The sequence below is a fragment of the Ranitomeya variabilis genome, chromosome 2 (assembly GCF_051348905.1).
Source record: "Ranitomeya variabilis isolate aRanVar5 chromosome 2, aRanVar5.hap1, whole genome shotgun sequence".
NCBI classification, from domain to species: Eukaryota; Metazoa; Chordata; class Amphibia; order Anura; family Dendrobatidae; genus Ranitomeya; species Ranitomeya variabilis.
In genome coordinates this window covers 1,078,324,077-1,078,344,367 of record NC_135233.1, presented here as the reverse complement: position 1 = coordinate 1,078,344,367, position 20,291 = coordinate 1,078,324,077, and the positions used below count along the sequence as shown (strand labels likewise).

Below are 20,291 nucleotides of genomic sequence, written 5' to 3'. Positions count from 1 at the left end.
ACCGATGTAAAACTGCCATGACTGCCTACTGTTTGTTATTTTAGGCCTTTGATAGCCTGTCTGCAGCCCCTACTTGCAATACTCCTCCACTGACCACACCAATGCTGCCCGTGTACCCCTGGAACCTATTTAAAAGTTCATAGAGCCTAGTTATATATTTTATTTACTATTAATAAGGCCATGATGGACTACGCTGTACCACGCTACAAGCTAACCAGTCGACACTTCTTTTGCGAGAAAAGCCATCCCAACCCTCCACCAGCATGTAGAAGACCGCATTGTCCATGCACTCTGGCAATCTGTGAGTACAAAGGTGCACCTGACAACAGACGCATGGACCTGTAGGCATGGCCACGGAAGATTACGTGTCCATTACGGCGCAATGGGTTAATGTGGTGGATGCATGGTCCACAGGGGACAGCCTACTAAGTCTGTCTGCAGTCCCTAATTCAAATTGTCCTCCACTGTCTAAATCGGAACTTCCACCTTCTGGCTTTCGGCCTATAGTATCAGAAATTAAACTGCATTTGGCCTTCAACTTTGGTTAGGGCCTACTAACGGCTTCTGCCCCTCCCTGGTGTTGTCCTCAACTAAATAAAGCTGAGCTTCAACCTTCCGGCTCTCATTAAGTGGTTTTTAAAAAAAAAAAATTGGTGGTTAGGGCCTACTAACGGCTTCTGCCCCTCCCTGGTGTTGTCCTCAACTAAATAAAGCTGAGCTTCAACCTTCCGGCTCTCATTATGTGGTTTAAAAAAAAAAAATGGTGGTTAGGGCCTACTAACGGCTTCTGCCCCTCCCTGGTGTTGTCCTCAACTAAATAAAGCTGAGCTTCAACCTTCCGGCTCTCATTAAGTGGTTTTAAAAAAAAAATGGTGGTTAGGGCCTACTAACGGCTTCTGCCCCTCCCTGGTGTTGTCCTCAACTAAATAAAGCTGAGCTTCAACCTTCCGGCTCTCATTAAGTGGTTTTTAAAAAAAAATGGTGGTTAGGGCCTACTAACGGCTTCTGCCCCTCCCTGGTGTTGTCCTCAACTAAATAAAGCTGAGCTTCAACCTTCCGGCTCTCATTAAGTGGTTTTAAAAAAAAAAAAATTGGTGGTTAGGGCCTACTAACGGCTTCTGCCCCTCCCTGGTGTTGTCCTCAACTAAATAAAGCTGAGCTTCAACCTTCCGGCTCTCATTATGTGGTTTAAAAAAAAAAAATGGTGGTTAGGGCCTACTAACGGCTTCTGCCCCTCCCTGGTGTTGTCCTCAACTAAATAAAGCTGAGCTTCAACCTTCCGGCTCTCATTAAGTGGTTTTAAAAAAAAAATGGTGGTTAGGGCCTACTAACGGCTTCTGCCCCTCCCTGGTGTTGTCCTCAACTAAATAAAGCTGAGCTTCAACCTTCCGGCTCTCATTATGTGGTTTTAAAAAAAAAAAAAATGGTGGTTAGGGCCTACTAACGGCTTCTGCCCCTCCCTGGTGTTGTCCTCAACTAAATAAAGCTGAGCTTCAACCTTCCGGCTCTCATTAAGTGGTTTTAAAAAAAAAAAAAATGGTGGTTAGGGCCTACTAACGGCTTCTGCCCCTCCCTGGTGTTGTCCTCAACTAAATAAAGCTGAGCTTCAACCTTCCGGCTCTCATTAAGTGGTTTTAAAAAAAAAATGGTGGTTAGGGCCTACTAACGGCTTCTGCCCCTCCCTGGTGTTGTCCTCAACTAAATAAAGCTGAGCTTCAACCTTCCGGCTCTCATTATGTGGTTTTAAAAAAAAAAAAAATGGTGGTTAGGGCCTACTAACGGCTTCTGCCCCTCCCTGGTGTTGTCCTCAACTAAATAAAGCTGAGCTTCAACCTTCCGGCTCTCATTAAGTGGTTTTAAAAAAAAAATGGTGGTTAGGGCCTACTAACGGCTTCTGCCCCTCCCTGGTGTTGTCCTCAACTAAATAAAGCTGAGCTTCAACCTTCCGGCTCTCATTATGTGGTTTTAAAAAAAAAATGGTGGTTAGGGCCTACTAACGGCTTCTGCCCCTCCCTGGTGTTGTCCTCAACTAAATAAAGCTGAGCTTCAACCTTCCGGCTCTCATTAAGTGGTTTTAAAAAAAAAAAAAATGGTGGTTAGGGCCTACTAACGGCTTCTGCCCCTCCCTGGTGTTGCCCTCAACTAAATAAAGCTGAGCTTCAACCTTCTGCTCCAAATTACCATTTTAAAAAATGCAATAGGCTTTTCCGGCCTACTAAAGGTGTCTGCCCCTCCCTGGTGTTGTCCTCAACTGAACAAAGCTGAGCTTCCACATTCTGGCTTTCGCCCTATACTATCAGATATTAAACTGCATTTGGCCTACTAGTGTGGTTAGGCCCTTGAAACAGTGTCTGCTGCTCTTGGGTTTGCTACTCCACTGAACAAAGCAATGCCGCCTGTTTAGTCCTGTTACCAATTTTGAACTGCATGTAGCCTACTTTATTCTTTGGCCCTATATCTGTTTCCTCCTCATCCTGCCCATTGCCCAGCCACTGCTAAATGAGTCTGCTGGTACATTGACCTAGACCACTACATTCCCCTTGTACTCTACACAGCCAGAATCTGACCCTGCTGAAAGTAAGGTTCCCCTTCCCGCATGTTATACCACCTTACACAGGGACAAAGAGGAAGGTGCAGATGAAAGTGCAGGTTCCTTCATCAGGTGGGGGGGCATACTCGTTGGCGACGTCACTGGCACAGGGCCCCTCAGAGTACGCAAAAGTGTCGCTGCTGGTGGGAGGCGCCCCCGCCATGCAAACACACCGCCGTACTTTGAGGGGCCCTGTGCCAGTGGCAATGCGAACGAGTGGGCCCCCCCTGCTTGCTCAGGATCACAGCACTTGCAACTTTTAAATACTTACCTTTCCCTGCAACACCGCCGTGACGTAGTCCGCATTTCCTGGGCCCACGAAAAACTTGAGCCAGCCCTACTCCCCCCACAACTTTCCCCCAATTCCTTATGCCCAACTATTATTATACAGTTAATTAAGATTGGCAAGCTTCAGAAACAAGAATGGATGTTTTTGGCATTAAAATGGGCACTGTAGGTGTTTTCCTGGCCTCCACTCACTGCCGACTATGCTTCCCCATTGACTTGCATTGGGTTTCGTGTTTCGGTCGATCCCCGACTTTTAGCGATAATCGGCCGACTGCACTCGACTCGACTCTGGACAAAATCGGGTTTCCCAAAACCCTACTCGATCTTAAAAAAATGAAAGTCGCTCAACCCTACTAATCACTAGTGATGATTGAGCGTGCTCGCCACTGCTTAATACTCGATCAAGTATCGCGGGTGATCAAGCGCCTTGCTTGAGTCTCTGCCCCTCATGTTTTGTGCCTTTTAGACAGCCAATAAACAGGTGGGGATTGCTGACATGCACAGTAGTGCCTTAGCCATGCTGGCTATTAGCATTACTGTTATTGGCCGACGGCATCGCTTCATTGGATCTTATATAAGATCCAGTGATGTGCTGCTCGCACCTTCTCCTCAGAAAGCAGTTCAGGGAGAGTTGTAAGAAGAAGAGTGTATTTTAGAGCAGGCATATAGGCAGGGTTTAATAGTGCCATTACAGTACTTGTATATGGCTGCTGCACCATTAAAAGTCATTTTTAGGCTTACATACAGTCCGTTCTCTGGTAAAACCGCTGTTTCCTGCATACAAGTAGGGATAGCTGGTGGAGGAGGAATCATTTTGGATTAGAGGCATAAAGGCAGGGTTTATTGTCATCCAGTCCTTATATACCGTATATACTCGAGTATAAGCCGACCCGAGTATAAGCCGAACCCCCTAATTTTGCAACAAAAAACTGAGAAAACGTATTGACTCGAGTATAAGCCTAAGGTGGAAAATGCAGCAGCTACTGGTAAATGTCAAAAATAAAAATAGATACCAATAAAAGTAAAATTAATTGAGACATCAGTAGTAGTGTTGAGCGATACCGTCCGATACTCGGTATCGGAAAGTATCGTCCGATACCGGCAAAGTATCGAATCCAATCCGATACTGATACCCGATACCAATACAAGTCAATGGGACTCAAGTATCGGACGGTATCCCTGATGGTTCCCAGGGTCTGAAGGAGAGGAAACTCTCCTTCAGGCCCTGGGAACCATATTAATGTGTAAAATAAAGAATTAAAATAAAAAATATTGCTATACTCACCTCTCAGACGCAGCCTGGACTTTACCGCCGTAACCGGGAGCCTTCTTTGCTTAAAATGCGCGCGTTTAATGGTTTCCGTGATGTCACGGCTTCTGATTGGTCGCGTGCCGCCCATGTGACCGCGACGCGACCAATCACAACAAGCAGTGACGTAATTTTCAGGTCCTTTCAGGCATTCAGGATTTGAAAATTACGTCACGGCTTGTGATTGGTCGCGCCGTGGTCACATGGGCGACGCGACCAATCACAAGCCGTGACGTCACGGGAGGCAGTAAACGCGCGCATTTTAAAATTACGTCACGGCTTCTGATTGGTCGTGTGCCGCCCATGTGACCGCGACGCGACCAATCACAAGCCATGACGTAATTTTAAAATCCTGAATGCCTGAAAGGACCTGAAAATGACGTCACGGAAACCATTAAACACACGCATTTTAAGCAAAGAAGGCTCCCGGTTACGGCGGTAAAGTCCAGGGGCCTCCGGACAGGTGAGCATATCCCTATTTTTTATTTTAATTCTTTATTTTACACATTTATATGGATCCCAGGGCCTGAAGGAGAGTTTCCTCTCCTTCAGACCCTGGGAACTATACACTGGAAACTTCCGATTCCGATTCCCGATACCACGAAAGTATCGGATCTCGGTATCGGAATTCCGATACCGCTAAGTATCGGCCGATACCCGATACTTGCGGTATCGGAATGCTCAACACTAATCAGTAGGTTAAGTGTTTTTGAATATCCATATTGAATCAGGAGCCCCATATAATGCTCCATACAGTTCATGATGGCCCCATAAGATGCTCCATATACAAATTTGCCCCACATAATGCTCCATTCAGTTCTTTATGGCCCCATAGATGCCCCATATAATGCTCCATGCAGTTCTTTATGGCCCCATAGATGCCCCATATAATTCTCCATGCAGTTCATTATGGCCCTAAAGATGTCCCATATAATGCTCCATGCAGTTCTTTATGGCCGCATAGATGCCCTATATAATGCTTCATGCAGTTATGTCCCCATAGATGCTCCATATAATGCTCCATGCAGTTCTTTATGGCCCCATAGATGCCCCATGTAATCCTCCATGCAGTTAATTATGGCTCCATAGATGCCCCATATAATGCTCCATGCAGTTATGGCCCCATAGATGCTCCATATAATGCTCCATGCAGTTCTTTATGGCCCCATAGATGCCCCATATAATTCTCCATGCAGTTCATTATGGCCCTAAAGATGTCCCATATAATGCTCCATGCAGTTCTTTATGGCCGCATAGATGCCCTATATAATGCTTCATGCAGTTATGTCCCCATAGATGCTCCATATAATGCTCCATGCAGTTCTTTATGGCCCCATAGATGCCCCATGTAATGCTCCATGCAGTTAATTATGGCTCCATAGATGCCCCATATAATGCTACATGCAGTTCTGTATGGCCTCATAGATGCTCCATATAATGCTGCATGCAGTTATGGCCCCATAGATGCCCCATATAATGCTCCATGCAGTTACGGCCCCATGGATGCTCCACGTAATGCTCCATGCAGTTCTTTATGGCCCCATAGATGCCCCATGTAATGCTCCATATAATGCTCCATGCAGTTAATTATGGCCCCATAGATGCCCCATATAATGCTCCATGCAGTTCTTTATGGCCGCATAGATGCTCCATATAATGCTCCATGTAGTTATGACCCCATGGATGCTCCACATATTGCTCCATGCAGTTCTTTATGGCCCCATAGATGCCCCATATAATGATCCATGCAGTTCTTTATGGCCCCATAGATGCTCCGTGCAGTTCTTTATGGCCCCATAGATGCCCCATATAATGATCCATGCAGTTCTTTATGGCCCCATAGATGCTCCGTGCAGTTCTTTATGGCCCCATAGATGCTCCATATAATGCTCCATGCAGTTCATTATGGCCCCATAGATGCCCCATACAATGCTCCATGCAGTTCCTTATGGCCGCATAGATGGCCCATATAATGCTCCATGCAGTTATGTCCCGATAGATGCTCCATATAATGCTCCATGCAGTTCTGGCCAAAAGGATGCTCCACATATTGCTCCACATATTGCTCCATGCAGTTCTTTATGGCCCCATAGATGCTCCACATAATGCTCCATGCAGTTCTTTATGGCCCTAAAGATGTCCCATATAATGCTCCATGCAGTTCTTTATGGCCGCATAGATGCCCTATATAATGCTTCATGCAGTTATGTCCCCATAGATGCTCCATATAATGCTCCATGCAGTTCTTTATGGCCCCATAGATGCCCCATGTAATGCTCCATGCAGTTAATTATGGCTCCATAGATGCCCCATATAATGCTACATGCAGTTCTGTATGGCCTCATAGATGCTCCATATAATGCTGCATGCAGTTATGGCCCCATAGATGCCCCATATAATGCTCCCTGCAGTTACGGCCCCATGGATGCTCCACGTAATGCTCCATGCAGTTCTTTATGGCCCCATAGATGCCCCATGTAATGCTCCATATAATGCTCCATGCAGTTAATTATGGCCCCATAGATGCCCCATATAATGCTCCATGCAGTTCTTTATGGCCGCATAGATGCTCCATATAATGCTCCATGTAGTTATGACCCCATGGATGCTCCACATATTGCTCCATGCAGTTCTTTATGGCCCCATAGATGCCCCATATAATGATCCATGCAGTTCTTTATGGCCCCATAGATGCTCCGTGCAGTTCTTTATGGCCCCATAGATGCCCCATATAATGATCCATGCAGTTCTTTATGGCCCCATAGATGCTCCGTGCAGTTCTTTATGGCCCCATAGATGCTCCATATAATGCTCCATGCAGTTCATTATGGCCCCATAGATGCCCCATACAATGCTCCATGCAGTTCCTTATGGCCGCATAGATGGCCCATATAATGCTCCATGCAGTTATGTCCCGATAGATGCTCCATATAATGCTCCATGCAGTTCTGGCCAAAAGGATGCTCCACATATTGCTCCACATATTGCTCCATGCAGTTCTTTATGGCCCCATAGATGCTCCACATAATGCTCCATGCAGTTCATTATGGCCCCATAGATGCCCCATATAATGCTCCATGCAGTTCCTTATGGCCGCATAGATGCCCCATATAATGCTCCATGCAGTTATGGTCCCATAGATGCCCCATATAATGCTCCATGCAGTTCTTTATGGCCCCATAGACGCTCCATATAGCAATGTGCCAAATGTAATGCTGCTGCTGCACTAAAAAGAATACATACCTCTCGTCGCTGCCTGCTGTTCCTCAGCGTCCCATCTCTCTGCACTGACTGTTCAGGCAGAGGGCGGCGCGCACACTAATACGTCATTGCGCCCTCTGACCTGAACAGTCACTGCAAAGGAAGCGGAAGTCGAGATGGTGGTGGAATGCGGAAAGGTGAATATGACATACTCACCTGCTCCCAGCGCTCCTGGCGTGGTCCCTGCATGTCCCATGGTCTCCGGGACCTGCAGCTTCTTCCTGTAGTGAGCAGTCACGTGGTACCGCTCATTACAGTAATGAATGTGCGGCTCCACCCCTATGGCAGTGGAGACCATATTCATAACTTTAATGAGCGGTACAAGTGACCACTGAACAGGGGAAGAAGCTCCCGTGCCCGATGGCAGTGGGACATGTGGGGACCACACCAGGAGCACTGGGAGCAGGTGAGTATTTGACAGGCATCGCTCCCCGTCACCCGCCGACCCCCTCGCCTTCCATGACTCGAGTATAAGCCGAGAGGGGCACTTTCAGCCCTTTTTTTGGGGCTGAAAATCTCGGCTTATTCTCGACTATATACGGTATTTATATTCCAGATGCAACCTGAAAATAAACCTCCTTTTCAGGACTCCATATTTTCTTTTCCATATTATTACCGGAAAGTTTGCAGGCATATAAACATATACCTAATATAAAATCTTATCTGTCCCACTTTTCTCACAGCTCACCTTCCCGATCTCTGCTCCTCTGCTTTTTCCTTTCCCCTGTTGCAAACATCTTCTTCAGCCTCTTGGCTTTAGGCCATGGCTTTCTGCATGACTTGGTCTCTGACATTATTGCATGTCATACCTTTGTGGCACATTTTGTGATGTCATGACATTACAACATGCATTTCCTCCTTGAAAGAATGGTTTGAAACAATTTCTAAAGCCAAGTTGTGATGGAAGCCATGGCCTAAAGTGAAGAGGGTGAAGAGAATATGTGTGACATTAATAAAGGAAAAGATGTGCAGAAGAGCAGATGGCGAGCTGTGGGGATGGTGGGACAGGTAAGCGATGAGGTGAGTATTAAGGACATTTTTTACATTTTACATGTTATATGCATGGCCCAGAGCTGAATAACAATTTACGTCTAATAACTCCACCATGAATCAAATTTCCTTGCGGAATTTGGCGAATACAAATCTGGGCTCTTACCCGGACCAGAGGGCTCCCAGAGAGTCTCATATTTTCATTAATTAGGTCTATAAGCTTTAGTATGGTGGGATCTTCATAGTCAAACCTCTCACTGAGCAGTATGGACACAATTATATTGGCCACAGCAGAATTCACATTTTTATGGTTATTGAAAGGTTTTCCTAAAAATACAAAATGAAATATTGTAAGATAATATAGGAATACAGTGGGGAAATAAAAATTTGACACACTGCTGATTTTGCTAATTTTCCTACCTACAAAGAATGGAGATGATTCTGAGAATGTTTTTCATGACATATTGTACTTAGTGGTAAAATTTATTTGATACGACTTGTGTTTATTTTTGAAAAAAATTGCAATATGGTGAAAATTTCGCAATTTTTAAACTTTGAATTTATATGCCCTTAAATCAGAGAGTGGGGTCACACAAAATACTTAATAAATAACATTCCCCACATGTCTACTTTACATCAGCACAATTTTGGAAACAATTTTTTTTTTTGTTAGGAAGTCATAAGGGTTAAAATGTGACCAGCTATTTCTCATTTTTCCAACAAAATTTACAAACCATCTTTTTTTTAGGGACCACCTGACATTCAAAGGGACTTTAGGGGGTCAATATAGCAGAAAATACCCAAAAGTGACAGCATTCTAAAAACTCCATCACTCAAGATGCGCAAAACCACATTCAAGAAGTATATTAACCCTTCAGGGTTAATATTTGAGAGAGCTAAAGCAATGTGGAAGGAAAAAATGAACATTTAACTTTTTTCATAAAAAAGTAACTTTGGAACCAAGGGCTCAGAAGAGAGGGAGCACCGTTTGACATTTGAATGCAACATTGGCTGGAATCAATGGTGGCACATGTTACGTTTGGAGACCTCCTGATGTACCTAAACAGTGGAAACCCCCAATACAAACTCCAACTCTAATCCCAAAACACCCCCAACCCTAACCATAACCCTAACCACAACCTAACCCCAACACACCCCTAACCCTAATCCCAATCCTAACCCTAACCCTAGCTCTAACCCTAGCCCTAAGTTTAGCCCAACTCACTTTAGCCCAACTCTAACCCTAATGGAAACATGGAAATACATTTATTTTTTTATTTCATTATTTTTCCCTAACTAAGGGAGTGCTAGAAGGGGGGTTTATTTACTATTTTTTTTATTTTGATCGCTGTGATCAAAATGAACCAATAGAAAAATGTTCCTATTGTTGCAAGGTGCCATCTAGCAAATCTCGGCGGGCGCACTGCAATCGCATCATAGGAGAGAGAAATTAAATGGAAAATCTGACTTTCTTTTGTGCAATAACCATTATACCGTTAATAACGGCGATGGCAACACCGACTTTGGCAAAAACCAACTCAAATCATTTTCTCTGGGGTCTCAGCTACTCCCGGTAGCAGAGACCGCGCAGAAACTCCAACTCTGGGGGACACTACACACTCTTTCCACAGCGTCATTAAAAAGCGGCACTCTGGTCTAAGTATTCTTAACTATTGCCGTTAAAAGGCGTGTCAGCGGTCGTTAAGGGGTTAAAAAAAATCCAGAATACCATGTTGTATGATTTTTACAGAATTAATTTGCATTTCATGGCATGAAATAAGTAAGCTCTGAGGTCCCAGAACATAATAAACATTTGTTTTAAAAAATCTATAATAATAATAATACTCACCCAGCATTCATCTGTCACATTTTGGATCCCAGCTCCAGTCTGGTTACCCTCTTTGGTTTAGTTACCAGTGTGATCTTCACTGGGCCATCTCTGATGTATGTTGATGCCTGTTATCTTCTTCATCCCTTGTGCTGATTAAACTGTGACTTTACAACATTGCATGATTCACAATATGATATGATGTCAGAAGACGGGCAGCGCTAACTTTGCATGCCCAAGCGATAACATTACAGCGCAGGCTCCGGGACAGATTCAAACAATGCTGAGGAGGCGGCGCCCGGCACCAAAAGGGTATGAATGACGGCTGTGCTGCGTCTCATTAAAAAGGAAAGTCCCGCCTCCAGGACGGTTCCATGGTATGAGGGGGCACATTTTATAAGTGTTTTCTTCAGCGTGTGAAAGGAGGATTACTAAAAGAGCCACCTTTTCCTTGTGCAGCATTAGTGCTGCACAAGGTGGCTCGTTTAGTTGCAAATGCCTGGAGGGTTACAGGTTCCCTTTCTACTTGCTCCAATTAGGCCTCAGCCTTCACTCTGTTTCTCCTGTAATCCCTGGGGCTCCAACACTGCCAGTTGCTGCTCAGAAGTGTCTTTAGCATGGGTACTCCCTCCTGCCCAGCCTGGTTCCAGCACGCCAGCTGTTTCCAGATAGTGTCAAGGTCACTTTGCCTCCAATACATCGTCCTGTCGGGTTGCGGTCGGTTTAGCCAACTCTATGGTGCCTGCAGTTTAGGTGCTTCCTATCTGGACTGCGGGAACTGGCAATCAAGGCTGGTTCCGTAGTGCCAATAGGACAAGCTCCCCCTATAGGACTGTGGGTTTTCGGTAACTATGGCCGGCTGCTGAGGATGATGAAGAAGAAAGTGTGATAGAAGTAAAAAAGAAGGTGAAGAGCAAGGAAGTAGTGAAACATAAATATCTGACAAAATATAAAAAATCTTAACATAGTCAATATCTTTGTAACTCAGAACATCTTAAAAAAAATAATTCCTGCTATTCCATTTGATTGGGATAAACCTCTATGACTTTAGTGTCTCCTCCACCTCCCCCAATACATTCTACATTATTCTTAGTTGTTTTCCTTCATGTAGAATGAACCTACAAGGAAAGAAAGGGTTTATTTTAATTCCGATATTTTTGTCCCATTGACTTGCATTGGTATCGAATATCGGTATCGGCGAGATCCGATTTTTTTTTTTATATCGGCCAATCCAATCCGATACCGATATTTTCGAATTTCGGAAGGTATCGATCAACACTAGTGCCAACACTTTCATCCATGAATGTACATATATACAGAGCACATGTATACAGTATATGCCTTCCAGAAGCTCATACATTTTAACGTCTCCACTAATATATACCACTAGTAGTCCACACATTCTGATATCTTCAATAATATACACTACCAGGGATATTGGCACAAATATACCACCAGGAGCCCATACATTCTGATGTTATCACTAATATATACCACTAGGAGCTTATCCATTCTGACGTGGTCACTAATACATACCTATCAGGAGTCCACACAAACACACACACACACAGAGACAAACATTCACAGATAGATACAAAGACAGACAGACAGACAATAGAGGAATTACCACTAGTCCATCTCCTCTTTATTTCATCCCTCTCTCACAGAGCACAGGATCTGTGGTGACATCAGAGTCACATGACCGGTTAAATAATTGTGATTTTAGCAATATTCCTGAAGTCTCGCAGAGTACAAGACCTGTGTGGTGACATCATGGTCACACGCTCAGTCACAAGATAGTGATGTCACCAAACGTCCTGAAGCAGTCTTCACATCAGTAGCTACTTTGATAATTGCAATTGTCAACACACAAAAAAATCATCCGCAAAGGTAATTTGTCTGTTTTATGGAGTTAGATATGTTTAGTTTTGCTCTATCACATAAAGTTTCTGAGATAGAAGTATTTCTGTTATTAAGTTATTTCTATTTTCAGTGTATGTGGTTTTCCTATGTTATTCCCATTTCTTTTCTTGTCTTACTTAATTCTGAATTTTCTTACAGGGAAAACATCAGTAAAGGTTTAACCCCTTCGCGCCACCCGCCGTACTAGTACTGTGCTGCCGGCACTGCATTTGTGCCAGCCGCAGTACTAGTACGGCTGCTCGATCACCGCGGTCTCGCGCTGAGCGCCGCGGTGATCGGGTGCGGGTGTCAGCTGTATATGACAGCTGACACCCCGCAGCAATGCCCACGATCGGCGCTATCGCCGATCGCGGGCATTTAACCCCTCTGATGCCGCTGTCAGTAGTGACAGCGGCATAGAGGGGGATCGCGCAGGGACGGGGGCTCCCTGTGCTCTCCCACCGGAGCAGCGCGATGAGATCGCGCTGCTCCGGTGACCTGGAAGGAGTCCCCGGATCCAAGATGGCCGCGGTACTCCTTCCGGGTCATGAAATGACCCTGCTTGCCGGCGCCTGCTGAGAGCTGCTGAGTGCAGGCGCCGGCAAGCCTCTGTAAGTTCCCTGCCAGATCGTTGATCTGACAGAGGGCTATGCACACTGTCAGATCAACGATCTGATCTAAAACAGTGATGTCCCACCCTGGGACAATGGTAAAAAGTAAAAAAAAATAAAAAAATACAATGTATAAAAATAAAATAAAAAAATCCCCAAATAAAGAAAAAAAAAACATTTCCCAGTAATTCCATTTATTTTTGTAAATAAAAAAAAAACAATAAAAGTACACATATTTGGTATCGCCGCGTCCGTAACGACCCGCTCTATAAAACTATCCCACTAGTCAACCCCTTCAGTGAACACCGCAAAAAAAATAAAAAACAAGGCAAAAAAACAACGCTTTATTATCATACAGGCGAACAAAAAGTGGAATAACACGCGATCAAAAAGACGGATATAAATAACCATGGTACCGCTGAAAACGTCATCTTGTTCCGCAAAAAAAAAAGCCACCATACAGCATCATCAGCAGAAAAATAAAAAAGTTATAGCTCTAAGAATAAAGTGATGCAAAAACAATTATTTTTTTATATAAAATAGTTTTTATTGTGTAAAAGCGCCAAAACATAAAAAAATTACATAAATGAGGTATCGCTGTAATCGTACTGACCCGAAGAATAAAACTGCTTTATCCTTTTTACCAAACGCGGAAAGGTATAAACGCCCCCCCCCTAAAAGAATTTCAGGAATTGCTGGTTTTTGTTCATTCCGCCTCCCAAAAATCGGAATAAAAAGCGATCAAAAAAGTCATGTGCCCGAAAATGATACCAATAAAAACGTCAACTCGTCCCGCAAAAAACAAGATCTCACATGACTCTGTGGACCAAAATATGGAAAAATTATAGCTCTCAAAATGTGGTGATGCAAAAACTATTTTTTGCAATAAAAAGTGTGTGATGGCTGCCAACCATAAAAATCCGCCCAAAAAATGCTATAAAATAAATCAAACCCCCCTACATCATCCCCTTAGTTAGGGAAAAATAATAAAAATTTAAAAAATATATTTATTTCTATTTTCCCGTTAGGCTACTTTCACACTAGCGTCGGCCCGACGTACCGACGCATACTGTGCAAGCGCCGCACAACGGGGGCAGCGGATGCTGTTTTTCCACGCATCCGCTGCCCCATTGTGAGGTGCGGGGAGGTGGGGGCGGAGTTCCAGCCGCGCATGCATGGTCGGAAATGGTGGACCGTCGGCACAAAAAAAGTTACATGTAACGTTTTTTGCTGCCGGCGGTCTGCCACAACACGGCGCAACCATCGCACGACGGCACATCAGGGGCTCTCCAAACGCGACATGGCGTCCAATCTCAATTCCAGCCAATTCTGCTTTGAAAAACTAAAACAGTGCTCCTTCCCTTCTGAGTTCTCCTGTGCGCCCAAACAGTGGTTCCCCCCATATATGGGGTATCAGCGTACTCAGGACAAATTGGACAACAACTTTTGTTGTCCAATTTCTCCTGTTACCCTTGGGAAAATAAAAACGTGGGGCTAAAATATCATTTTCGTGGAAAAAAAAATATTTTTTATTTTCGCGGCTCTGCGTGATAAACTGTAGTGAAACACTTGTTGGTTCAAAGTTCTCACAACACATCTAAATAAGTTCCTTGGGGGGTCTAGTTTCCAATATGGCGTCACTTGTGGGGGGTTTCTACTGTTTAGGTACATCAGAGGCTCTGCAAACGCAACATGACATCTGCAGACCAATCCATCTAAGTCTGCAATTCAAACGGCGCTGCTTCCCTTCTGAGCTCTGCCGTGCGCCCAAACAGTGGTTCCCCCCCATATATTGGGTATCAGCATACTCAGGACAAATTGGACAACAACTTTTCTTGTCCAATTTCTCCTGTTACCCTTGGGAAAATAAAAATGTGGGGGCTAAAATATCATTTTCGTGGAAAAAAAAATTTTTATTTTCACGGCTCTGCGTGATAAACTGTAGTGAAACACTTGTTGGTTCAAAGTTCTCACAACACATCCAGATAAGTTCCTTGGGGGGTCTAGTTTCCAATATGGGGTCACTTGTGGGGGGTTTCCACTGTTTAGGTACATCAGAGGCTCTGCAAATGCAACATGACACCTGCAGACCAATCCATCTAAGTCTGCAATTCAAACAGCGCTCCTTCCTTTCCGAGCTCTGCCGTGTGCCCAAACAGTGGTTCCCCCCAATGTATGGGGTATCATTGTACTCAGGACAAATTGGACAATAACCTTTGTGGTCCAATTTCTCCTGTTACCCTTGGGAAAAAAAATTGCGGGCTAAAACATCATTTTGTGGAAAGAAAAAATGATTTTTTAATTTTCACAGAGCTACATTCTAATCTTTAGTGAAACAATTGGGGGTTAAAAGTGCTCACCACACATCTAGATATATTCCTTAGGGGGTCTTCTTTCCAAAATGGTGTCATTTGTGGGGGTTTCCACTGTTTAGGCACGTCAGGGGCTCTCCAAACACGACATGGGTTCCGATCTCAATTCCAGCCAATTTTGCATTGAAAAGTCAAATGGCGCTCCTTCCTTTCTGAGCTCTGCCATGCGCCCAAACAGTGGTTTATCCCCATATATGAAGTATCAGCGTACTCAAGACAAATTGCACAACATCTTTTGGGGTCGAATTTATCCTGTTACCCTTGGGAAAATAAAAAATTTGGGGCAAAAAGATCATTTTTTGTGAAAATTAATATGAATTTTTTTTATGGCTCTACATTATAAACTTCTGTGAAGCACTTGGAGGTTTAAAGTGCTCACCACACATCTAGATAAGATCCTTAGGGGGTCGTCTTTCCAAAATGGTGTCACTTGTGGGGGTTTCCACTGTTTAGGCACGTCAGGGGCTCTCCAAACACGACATGGGTTCCGATCTCAATTCCAGCCAATTTTGCATTGAAAAGTCAAATGGCGCTCCTTCCCTTCTGAGCTCCGCTATGTGCCCAAACAGTGGTTTATCCCCATATATGAAGTATCAGCCTACTCAGGACAAATTGCACAACAAATTTTGAGGTCCGAATTATCCTGTTACCCTTGGGAAAATAAAAAATTGGGGGCAAAAAGATCATTTTTTGTGAAAATTAATATGAATTTTTTTTATGGCTCTACATTATAAACTTCTGTGAAGCACTTGGAGGTTCAAAGTGCTCACCACACATCTAGATTAGTTCTTTAGAGGGTCTACTTTCCAAAATGGTGTCACTTGTGGGGAGTTTTCACTGTTTAGGCACATCAGGGGCTCTCCAATCGCGACATGGGTTCCGATCTCAATTCCAGCAAATTTTGCATTGAAAAGTCAAATGGCGCTCCTTCCCTTCCGAGCTCTGCCATGTGCCCAATCAATGGTTTACTCCAACATGTGGGGTATCGGCGTACTCAGTACAAATTGTGCAATGACTTTTTTGGTCCAATTTCTCCTGTTACCCTTGGTAAAATAAAACAAATTGGATCTGAAGTAAAAATGTTGTGAAAAAAAAGTTAAATGTTCAATTTTTTTTAACATTCCAAAAATTCCTGTGAAGCACCTAAAGGGTTAATAAACTTTTTGAATGTGATTTTGAGTACCTTGAGGGGTGCAGTTTTTAGAATGGTGTCACTTTTGGGCATTTTCTGTCATATAGACCCCTCAAAGTCACTTCAAGTGTGAGGTGGTCCGTAAAAAAAATGGTTTTGCAAATTTAGTTGCAAAAATGAGAAATCGCTGGTCAACTTTTAACCCTTATAACTCCCTAACAAAAAAAAATTGTTTCCAAAATTGTGCTGATGTAAAGCAGACATGTGGGAAATGTTGTTTATTAACTATATTATGAGATATAACTCTCTAATTTAAGGGCATAAAAACTAAAAGTTTGAAAATTGCTAAATTTTCATAATTTTCGACAAATTTTTGTTTTTTTCACAAATAATTGCAAGTCATATCGAAGAAGTTTTACCACTATCATGAAGTACAATATGTCATGAGAAAACCATGTCAGAATCACCAGGATCCGTTGAAGCGTTTCAGAGTTATGACCTCATAAAGTGACAGTGGTCAGAATTGTAAAAATTGGCCCTGTCACAGGTGAAAACAGGCTTCGGGGTGAAGGGGTTAATTGAGTTTTATCAGAAGGAGTATTGACAGTGCAGCCAACCAATGACTGCTTCTCAGAAAGTCACATGTTAAGGGGAGGAGCTAACTGTTATGAGGCAGTAAGATTTGAGTCAGTCAGAAAAGGATGGTGATGGCAGCAAGGACTGGTATGTCAGACTCTGATAAGAGACAGGCCTCTACAGGGATCTGAGCCTTGCCACAGGGAGATAGAAAGGAAGGCAGCGGACAGCCACCAATGTGAGAGGATTTTCACTGCATTTCTGGGAGGGCAAGTCACCTCAGAGGGAAGAAAATAGCTCAGCCACTGAGGTGTTACTGAGTGAGGGTTTCCACAAAGAGAGAACCTGAAGGTAGCCAGTGTCACAATGAGAAACTGCCTGTCTGTGAATGTTCATCTGTAAGGAAAAGGCCGACCCGTTTACTTCACAACTGTATATAGTTATCTACCGAAATACCTCCAGTAAAATCAGTTCTAAATACCCCTATCCCCCATTATAATCTGTGACAAAGTCAGACAGTGCCATCAAAGGAAAAATGTAGTATTGCATATTGAATCAATGGGCTGCTCCTCCTGATGGAGACATGCTGCCTGTCACTGCTGATATAGACAAAAAAGTAGGGACTTAAACATTGGATTCCCTTATAACTCAGATTTTGCTAATAAGGTAAATGAAAATTAGTTTTCTATACCAGACACTTCTTAACTAAAATGATGAATATTAGCTTACCCTTATATGTCCTAAACTTCTTCACCAGAGACTCGGCCTCTTCAGTAATCTTGTCCTCTATACGATTCTTTCCCATTCCATAGTCTCGTAATGTGGACAGAGTGAATCTTCTCATCACTTTCCAGTTCTCTCCATTAGCAAGGATGATGCCTGAATACAACAAAGACATGTTACATTCCCGTGTTATAAGATAAGACAACCGGTATGGACCTGAAACGGAAAATACGAGGCAAGCAACTATTCACTCCTATATAACAGAGGAATGCATCGGTGAGTGGAGGATGGGGAAAATCCATGGCTATGATGGCTCCCGAAATGGCCACAGCCTAAAAACTTATTGATTGGCTGCACCACAGCTGTTCAACAAGTTTTATTTGGCACCAAACCTGAACAGTAAAAAGACTTTCCAGGAAAAATATTGTGTTCTAAGTTCAGCACCGGACACTAGGTGTCCGGTAAAACCCCGAACTTTACCTTTGTTTATGTTTGGCTTTTCCAACATGTAGTCCAGTTTATTACTCTCTCTTAGTTTCTCAAAGCTAATTGAATGCTCCTGTTACTAACTGCACTGCATTTTATATTGGTTCAATATGTAGTTTAAAGTACTGGTGTTAAATTCAAATCATAGAGGTCAGGAAAGAGAAGGACCATTTCTACACCTTCCCCATTCGGAGAAATGGTCTGCCAAAGCTCAAAATCCAAGATGGCAACCTCTCTCTGCACTGGCCCTGCTGTTGTGAACTATAGTTCTTGGCTCCCTCTTGTGGTCATTAGCGGTATGGCACTTTGAGTGTCTTTCCCCTGGTTGGCACTCACCTGCTTCGTTTGGTCTGGGTGTGCCTATATAAACTTCCTGGATACTCTGTATTGTGCCTGGATTCGTTGTTATCAGACCTTGTCTGTTTTCTCCTGTCTCCTGGTCTCCTGATTTTGCAAGATAAGCTAAGTCCTGCTTTCTTATTTTTGTGCATTTGAATTTCCCTTATTTTGTTCCAGCTTTGTTTAAAATGTGATTCCTGATTTTGCTGGAAGCTCAAGGGGGGCTGTTATCCTCCCCCCACACCGTTAGTCGGTGCGGGGGTTCTTGGATATTCAGCATGGATATTTTGTAGGGTTTTTTGCTGACCGTATAAGTCATCTTTCTATTTTCTGCTATTAGTCAGTGGGCCTCTCTTTGCTAAATCTATTGCAGCGCGGAAAAAATGGAGTTGATGTCCACAGAATACTTAAAAAATAATTTATTATTACCAAAAAATGTCAAAACAACACATTATAATAATTTAAGAATAACAATAGAACCGGCTAGACAAGAATGGCTATAGCACAGAAAAACATAGAACGGTGCAGCCCTCGGGCTGATGCCAAATATACACCAATTACATGCCAAGTGCAATGTCCTATATTGGTAGGTAAACGGGGGGAGCCTAATTACAAATATACAATGTCTGATAGAGCCCTGTACACTGACTCTTCATATATCACAGCACACCCATATCCCCGGATGCTTACCAAGTTACAGGCACCAGGACCGAGCCGCACCGTCGCCCCAACGCGCGTTTCGCGTTGGCTTCGTCAGGGGGCGGTGCTGCTCACTGTCCGGCGTTACAATTTATAGGGGCCTCCTAGACATTACCGAGACCACCTGTGTCGGCGCATGTCCGAGACGCGCCCAGCCGGGTGCTGCATCGAGAGCGACAGCAAAGATGGCGGTGCGGTCCAGTGGCCACAGGACGTGACCTCATTGAACCGCAAACGCCATCACACCGCGCCGCCCACAATGCCCCGGGACATGGACGTTCCCGGACATGCGCTCAGTGGATCTCGCTGCTAGCCCACATAAAGGACCCGGCAGGACTCAGGGCTGCCCCTATATTAACGAGGGAGGGGCCAAGGAAAATGGAGAAAGGAAAAGAGAAGAAAAAAATAGAATAATATACGTAGTCGTCCAAGTGAATACGTGAACCATAGAAGGCTACCTCCATATATAAGGCTATCCACGCATAAATGCCAAACATATGCATATGTGCCGAAAATACCAATAAATGTGCATAATAAATATACGTGATGCATACAAACAAATGATAATACAAACAGCAATGAGATGACATAAAAGACAATTAGGAATAAATATATATACAGCACTTAATTGCTCGTGTAATACATACATAATAATATAGCATGTGAAAATTGTGCTAATAAAAACAGACCCATTTCATTACATGTGTTAAAATAAGAATCCATATATAGTAATATAACATGTGACATATTATGCTAATAAAAACATCTTCTCTTTTTATTCAGCAAATTCCTGTCAGACCGAAGATATCACGAGGAATGATATTTGGGAGAACAGCCCGTCAAACGTCCATATTTTCTCAAAAGGCCTGGCCTTCCGCAGCAAGGGAACCATTTAATGAACGCCTAAATCTAAGGTAAAATGCTACAAATAAATCAGAAAAAAACACTGTTAAAAAACATAAAGAAAAAGGACAGACAAACATCACATCAAATAAAAACACATAATATACACTCTGGAGATAGGCTATAGGAAAGGACTAAAACTCAAGCTCTCATTTAGGCCTGCGGGGGCTAAAGTGTTTAGTACCGTAATCCAACGACACTCCCTTTGAGCTAGTTTCTGTTTTGCGTCCCCTCCTCTTATGCCCATTCGGATCTTCTCAATACCCCATGCCTTAAAATCTT

General features: G+C 43.5%; 1 protein-coding gene across 1 annotated transcript in view; it reads right to left on the bottom strand.

Annotated features, from left to right (window-relative positions):
- The window catches only part of LOC143808708 (cytochrome P450 2K1-like), a 70,598-nt gene that overhangs the window by 32,652 nt on the left and 17,655 nt on the right, over positions 1-20,291 (bottom strand). Inside the window, exons 4-5 of the mRNA XM_077291639.1 lie at positions 17,589-17,738; positions 8,605-8,765 (exon numbers count right to left, since the gene is read on the bottom strand). Of these exons, the coding sequence (XP_077147754.1) occupies positions 8,605-8,765; positions 17,589-17,738 (311 nt within the window). The remainder of the gene's footprint in view (positions 1-8,604; positions 8,766-17,588; positions 17,739-20,291) is intronic.